Source organism: Mytilus trossulus, chromosome 4 (assembly GCF_036588685.1).
Source record: "Mytilus trossulus isolate FHL-02 chromosome 4, PNRI_Mtr1.1.1.hap1, whole genome shotgun sequence".
In the NCBI taxonomy this organism is placed as follows: domain Eukaryota; kingdom Metazoa; phylum Mollusca; class Bivalvia; order Mytilida; family Mytilidae; genus Mytilus; species Mytilus trossulus.
In genome coordinates, this window is record NC_086376.1 from 19010302 (window position 1) to 19018483 (window position 8182).

At 32.9% G+C, this 8182-nt stretch overlaps 1 protein-coding gene across 1 annotated transcript in view; it reads right to left on the reverse strand.

Annotated features, from left to right (window-relative positions):
- LOC134714825 (epoxide hydrolase 4-like) overlaps window positions 1-3744 on the reverse strand; it is a 28888-nt gene extending 25144 nt beyond the window's left edge. Inside the window, exon 1 of the mRNA XM_063576426.1 lies at window positions 3712-3744. Within this exon, the coding sequence (XP_063432496.1) occupies window positions 3712-3729 (18 nt within the window). The 5' untranslated portion in view covers window positions 3730-3744. The remainder of the gene's footprint in view (window positions 1-3711) is intronic.
- Window positions 3745-8182: the final 4438 nt, after the last annotated feature.

Here is an 8182-nt window from a genome sequence, read left to right on the forward strand (position 1 = left end):
TAAAAAATGGAACAAATCTCCGTGATTTTATAAGCTCTCAGGGCGTACAAAAAACACAAATATGTTTTAAAAGTCTTGATTCGGCTAGAACATTTCGAAGTTAAATAGTTGACAAAAAAAACATAACAAAAATGTACAAATTTTGATACGATCGTAACTGTTTTAAAAACTCTATATATGCATGTGTACATGATATGACGCAGATTTTTTTCAAAAGTGGTGATTTTCTAAAAATTGTTTAATATTTCACAGTGGTATCATACTTTAACTTTGGTTAAAACTGTTTACTTACTTTTGACCTTAATTAATTATCCCTTATGATTTTTATTAACTATGCATTTTCATTCAGGTATCGCAAATTAAATTTATTCGTTCATTGTGTGTTAATTTACGTTTTTTGGTTGAGTTACGCCTTCCAATTGATATTTTTTAGTGTGTTTATCTGTGTTGTGATGTTATATCATTGTTTCAGAAAACGGAGAAGATTTGGTACCATTATTAAACCGACGGTCAAGTTAAATCCCGCTAAAAATGTTTGCACCTGTCCTAAGTCAGGAATCTGATGTAAAGTAGTTGTCGTCTGTTTATGTAGTTCATACATGTATATAGATTAGACCGTTGGTTTTTCCGTTTGAATGGTTTTTCACTAGTAATTATGGGGCCCTTTATAGCTTGCTGTTGAAGGCCGTACCTTGACCTATAATGGTTGACTTTTCTAAATTGTTATTTGGATGGAGAGTTGTCTCATTGGCACTCATAACACATCTTCATATATCTATTATATGTAAAGGCAACAGTAGTATTCCGCTGTTCGAAACTCATAAATCGATAGAAAAACAAAAAACAAATCCTGGTCACAAACAAAACTGAGAGAACGCATCAACTATAAGAGGAGAACAACGACACGACAGAAACACATAAAAATGTAACACACATGTGCAAAGTAACGAACTATAATATACTAGTAACAATGGCCATTTTCTTGACTTGGTACAGGACATTTTAAGAGAAAAAATGGTGAGTTGAACCTGGTTTTGCGGCATGCCAAACCTCCCGCTTTTATGGCAATGGTAAATGTAACATTAAAATGACAACATTATATGACAAGACTACAATACAAATAAATGGGAAAACATATAGACCAGAGTAGTCCAAGATTACTCTGACGTCCGACGGCTGGTTTGCCAGACAAGCTGGGGCCGTGGGACGTCAGAGCTCGTCCCATATCAAAAAGTGGATATTTACTTACCCAAAATAGATGCGCTGCTTCGTCGCTTCTGGAGCCGACTAAGGGCCTTTAAATTATATAAATCGGGCTTCAATCTCTTCATTTTTCATTTATCTCTTCATCTATGTAAGGTTTCACCTACCTGCCAACCTTTATTTTTCTATATTTTAAGTTTTTCACAGAGACCCATCGATTTTAAATGCATTTTGAGAAAAAAATAAAAATCGGTCATATAATAATTTAGGGACGACATCAAAAGTTCAATGTAAGATAAAAAAAAAAAACGTAGTTCACATAGATTTTTCACTGAACCCCCCCCCCCCCCCCCCTCTTAACTTAATTAAGGAAAAATTGATTTACCAATAGGAATATATGTAAAAATCGATTTTAGATAAAAAAAAAACAAAAAAACTTGCAGAATTTCGACCCGTCCCCCCCACCCCAAACTATTTGATTTAAGTTGTTTTTTTTATCCTACATCGATCTTTTGATGTCGTCCCTTAGCAATATTTCTTGTATAATGATTTTAGTTGAAATGAATTTTTTTTTGGCGTTAAAAACCAACCTCCTCCTCCTCCTCCTCCTCCTCATTATCGTCATCCTCTTTTTTATACTATCAGAAAAAAATATTTATTGGGTTTTTAATTCGTATCGTTAAAAACATGCATTAAATCATTTTTTAGTTTACATAATAATCAAATGGGATTTCTGATTGTTGAATGTTTTCATATCTTTCAGTTTGAAATTCTTGCTTATAATCAGTTTTTAAATGCACAAAAGGGGTTTACTATTTTCTCTCTTTTATCTTTGTTCAAGTTCATTTCTGTCGTATTTTTACTAAGATTCTTACAGATGCTGTTTATGTTTTAGTATTTGGTTTGCTGATATTATTTTCGGACCAAATATGATTTACCATGATACAAGAGTAACATGAATCAAATATTATGTTTTTCTTAAAATACCTAATAAAAGTACATTTATGCATCGTATAATTTTTTTTTCTCGCGCTTACGTTATAAACTTTTTATGCGGAAGTGGAAACTAAAACTTCACAAAAGATGCGGAAATGTAACACATCGTGGGAAATAGGTTGCATCTATTATTTGGAATTTTGAACAATTGATAAAATGATTTGCTACGTTTCATGGAATGCTGCATTCGAATAATCAAAATGTATAATGGTAGTTTTATATTTGGTAAACCTATCCCGTCGCAATCTTGACATCATGGACATGTGCAAGAAATACTGAATTTACATAATTTTAATTCAATATCATTTTAAATTTCAAAAGAATTTTAACATTTGGGAATTTTTATATTTAATTTAAAAAGTAAAAAAAACCCACAGCAATCTCAGAAAACGGGAGCTCCGATGTTTCATTTTACTCAGACTGTATCCAATTTTGTCTATATAGGAATTTAAATAAAATCCTTAATGTTTTATGTAGGAAAATTGACAAAACAAACCATTTGCGCACAAACGCTTGGTCAAATTTATAAAATTTATTAAATCCTTTCATATACTTTTCAAGTTCCTTGTAAATGTGTTCTTTACTACCAGAAACATATAATACTATACATGAATTACATGTCTCTGGTACTATTGATCCGGATGAATAAAAGGGAACAGAAATTCAGTCAATTTTGGGAGGCTTAACATAAAAGGCAGTATTAGAAAGTGAACTATGTGTACATGCAAGACAAAAACAGTTAAACTCAAATGCACGGATAAGTGCTGTAACCTCTGCATCTCAAATACCCCCCACCCACACTTCAAATCTTTACAAAAAGGGAAGAATAGTGTCTTCCTACCGGAAATATTTGTCTTTAGATTTCAAAGTACGTTTAGTGTTATTGCAAGTCTTCGGTTTTTAGGCATGATCATGTTGGCGTGGTTTTTTTTTATTGCTCGCTAGCTTGATTCATCTTATTGTTCGCTGGCTTATTGTTCGTATAGCTTGAGTCTGGTGAATAATGTAAGCATTGCGGAACTTCGTGTATTCATTATAGTTTAATAGGATGTGCATAGACTTTCAATACGTGATTTAAATCGATTTTAGACGATTTTAGACGAAACTCGCGTATGACGCAAATACAAAATTTCAATCCTGGTATCTATGATGAGTTTATTTACAACCACTGCATGTGTCGATGTCTCTGCTAGTAGAGTTTTTATTCCCCGAGGCTATCCCCAGCCCAGTAGTCAGCACTTCTATGTCGACATGAATTACATTAAGACTTTCAATAAAAAAAAAATACGTTAGCTATATATCGAAGATTAATATATAAACTGGTTAAGTCGTCGTTAAGAATCAAAGAGATCTTTCTTTGATTTCTTAAATATTTTTTGAAGGACTCTCCCTTGTGTGTGCGTGACCACGACATTTTGTGAACTAATTTTAAGATTATCTAGATGCAATAATTAAAGAAATTTGAATAAATAAAAGCTTTACGAAAATAAAAAACATACTTATGCGACTGACCTGTACTATAGAACACATCCTAAAACCTAACTTGTGCAAACACGTTTGCATCGTGCATGGTTTGGGGACTTATCAAATTAGACTCAGTAAAACAATTTTCACACTTTCATGTTTGTAATTCTAATTCTTGCCCTTTGGCTTGTAATTTTTGTACATTGAAAATTTCCAAAAAATTATTGAAAAAGCGCAAGAAAGAGTTCTCCGTTTTTTTGTACGATGACGTAAATAGTCCTTATTTTTTAACCTCGCAGTCTGAATTGATACATTTCAGTAAAGCTGACGTACATTTTCTTTGCTGGTTTAACATTAAACAGAAGAATAAAAAATCTGAATTATGATATAAGAAGTATCTAAAAATATAAAACAAAGATAGCGCCCGTATGTTTACATTATTTTTTTATAAATCTTAATATTTGGGTATATAGAGCTAGGATGGGGTCTCAAATGAAAACATCAAAAATCGTTTAAATCTTCTATACAGCTACACTGTAGAAACTGAGAGTTCTTATCAATTTCAGGAATAAAATATTTGTTTTACTTTCTAAGAGTCTTGTGTAGACAGCCTAGTATACAGTCAGGGTTGGAACTGAATGCTGGATTACTATTCTCACTTTGCTGGGCGTTCAAGTGAGTAATGCCCTCAGTAATGTTCATAATCATAATTGTCTTGGCTGGCTGTTTTGTACGGAAGCCGATAAGGGCCATTCAAAAAAAAAAAAATATGTCGTTATTACGACAAAGCATGTCGTAATTTCGACATAACATGTCGTTATAACGACATCGCTATGTCGTAATTTCGACATAACATGTCGTTATAACGACATCGCTATGTCGTAATTTCGACATATCATGTCATAATAACGACATCACTATGTCGTTTTAACGACATAGCTATGTCGTTTTAACGACATAGCTTTGTCGTAATAACGACATCGCTATATTTAAAAGAATATGTATTATGATTGCCAAGAAACTAAATGACAAAGAAATTAACAATTATACGTCATCATAATGTCCCCGATAATTATAAAAGCCCCCGCATGGTCAGCTATAAAAGAGGGAAGAAAGCTACGGTAACCAGAGGGAGAGTTCCCGAAATGCTGTGTGGCAGACAGTGTTATTATTCAATTATTAGCTCCCTTGGTAAAACTCCAAATTTCATATTTAATGTATTCTATTGTTAAATAATTTACATGAAGCTTAATAAGTATATATTTTTTAATTGCATAGCTTTTGCTATTTGAATTCATTGGTTAAAGATATTTATTTATATTGTAAAGTTTAATATTTGCATCGTCGCAAAATCTTTGGTTACCTTCTTTGGATACCTTCAGTGAGAAACTTATATATGTTATAGATACCAATTTAGATTAACATAGCCCACAGTGCTAGGGATGTACAGTCAGTCAAAATTGAATAAAGATAAAAAAAAAATGTACAGTCAGTCAAAGTCGTTTAGATTAACAAGTTATCGGTAGAATAGTTATGCAGTCACACACGTTGGAAGAATGAAATGTAGAAATATTAGAGGACTGAAATTGTACAATCAAGTCAAGCCAAGCTGTCTATCTCCCTTTAAATAAGCGCAAACTACATGTCTTCTTGGTATAAGGGTGAATTGAAGTATTGATAGCTCTATTTCTACTTTCAAACGTTGGGCACGCCCGATGTTCCTACAACCCCTAGGATTTAAAACAGAATCTTCGAAATTTCATCCGCAAAACAATAAAAATGTTAGAAAACACGAACCAATATTAAAACAAATTCAATATATGTTTTGAATTATGTTTTTACAGCTCTTGTTCATCTCCTAAGTAATATCTAGTATATTTGAGGATTAAAAAAAGAAAGCTATGTGAAAAAAACGGATGTCCCCATCCAAAGTTACATTTATGAAAAACTGTTTTAACTCTTATGTATAGTGATCCTATTTCTTATTCTCTGATCTTCTTGATTCTTGACAGGAACAACGACATGTGTCGGTTCTTTGTGGCGTTAAAGCCGTTATTTTACCAAATTTCATTTGACTCGACTGCATATTATAGTAGAAAATGAATAAAAATAGTAAGACAATAATAATATCTAATAAAAGTACAAGTATTTGCCTCATGTGAGTTCAAATATTGCTGATTCAATAAAATCTGCTCTACACAGTCGTTTTTCAAACGGTAGCCATTTTGTCTAAGTTGATATTTCATTTTTCAAAGCAGTTAAGGCGTATTTTTTTTTAATAATTGATCAAAACAAAAATTAGATATACGAAGAGTAAAAAATGCCAAGATTCTTTCCTTATTAACAACATATTTGGGTCTTAAAAGAATAAAATGCTTCCAAACATTACAAAACGGTAGCCAATTTTTCCAAGTGTCTGAAAACGTCTAAAATCCTAAAGACGCTAATTATCCGACGTTAAATGTGCTAAAGTTTCAATTAAATGTTTATGATAATTAAAACAAATCGTGTTATGAAATTTGGAGAAAGATGTTAATGTATACTGCCGAAAAAAAAATAGTGCATGTTGCTAAAGACTCTGCCCGGGGAAATGGGGAAATAGGTTCGACACAGGTTAAATTTTGCAATTTTTATTAATTGTATAGCTTTGAACGCTTTATTCAAAAGAATTTGGAAATGTGGGGAAAATCCCATTTTATAAAATAAATTGAAATTTATGTTACGGAAGTATTCCGAAATAGATCATTTAAAGTCGTCACTTCAGTTAGGTGCAATCACCAATATCAAAACACTTAATACCAGTTCACGGAATGTTTTACTTCGCGATTTGTCCTGCTATTTCGTGATGAAAGTAATTCCTGTACTTGCGAAGCAAGAATTTTTCGTCAATATAAACTTGTACATGAAATGGAGGTAATTGAAAGACGAATCCCAAACAGCAACGAAAACCGTTTCATCGAATTAAAAAAAAAACGGGATTATATTTTTATTTGTCGTTTTCGCGGACGACCCAGGAGTAGATTACTATATTTTAAAATGTATATATCTGAAGACGACTTGGGAAATAATTCTCAAGCCAAGGTTCAAGTAATGGAAGGGGTGTATTTCGACAACTTATGTGTCAGGGAAAATACAATTCTATTCAAATTTAACCAAGGGTAAAAATGTTCGATTTACTTGCAGAGCAGGGGCGGATCCAGGATTTTGGAAAGGGGGGGGGCGAAGATTTTAATATATCGCCGAGCGGAGCGAGGCGAAAAATTTTTGGGACCCTTTTTGGGCTAAAAAAAACATAAAATAAGTGTAATATGCACTATTCAAACGGTCACAACCAGCAGGCAGGTTACAGTCTGGTCTTGAAAAAGTTTTTAATATATATAAGTCCGGCGAAACAGACATTCCAGTAAGACATGCAAACCTCGGCCACAAAAAACTACGCCCGTTTTTATTGATCATGTTCATTTCATGCTAAATAATTTTGTTGGAAATTTTCGTTTTTAAAAGCAAAAAAGTGGACAAGACTATTGTTTTCAATCCAGATACGGCCAGAATTTTTGTTTTAGGCAAAAATCAGAGTCAATTTTTTCTCTCTCAAATATCTCAGAATGCCTCCTCAAATCAAATGGTTTCGTACCTGAGACTTGAAATCTTTCTAGAGCTTATACTAAAATTGAGAATGGAAATGGGGAATGTGTCAAAAAGACCACAACCCGACCATAGGAAAAACAACAGCAGAAGGTCACGAACAGGTCTTTAATGTAGCGAGAAATTCCCGCACCCGGAGTCTTCCTTCAGTGGCTCCTAAACAAATATATACTAGTTCAGTGATAATGAACGCCATGCTAATTTCCAAATTGTACACAAGAAACTAAAAATAAAATAATACAGGAGTAACAAAGGCCAGAGGCTCCTGACTTGGAACAGGCGCAAAAATGCGGCGGGGTGACTGGGGATCATTATTCAACTTTTTTATTTATAAAATAAATAAGTTGGGGCATTTAGGGTTAAACATGTTTTCGTAGGTAAATAATATTGCGGAACTTTTTTTCATGAAAGTATAATAGTCTATAGAGTATTTACTATTATTTTCTGTTTGATGGAATAGTGAAATAGAAGTCAATACGTTCTTGCTCAATCCTGTGTCGCTTTGAAGACTTCCTGAGTGTCATGACATACTCAGCCTAAGCAATGTATATAACTGTAATTTGAATTTCAAAATGACCGTGTGCCGTTTTTTCAACGCATTGGTCAACTCCACCAAAGCAAATCACATGACTTTGACAATCAGTAAATACCAGCGAAAAATATATTTATAAGTAAAGAATTGTCGTATAAAAATTAAATTCTCGGGAAATGAAAAAATTCACGAAGTCTAGACTGATTAATAATTTTACAAAAAAAAAAAAAAAAAAAGTTCGAGCAAAGGGTACGCCCTCTACGCCCCCCTCTGAATCCGCCACTGCAGAGTGTCAGATATATTTGTATTGGGGATGAATTAAGATATAGAAATTTTACAATG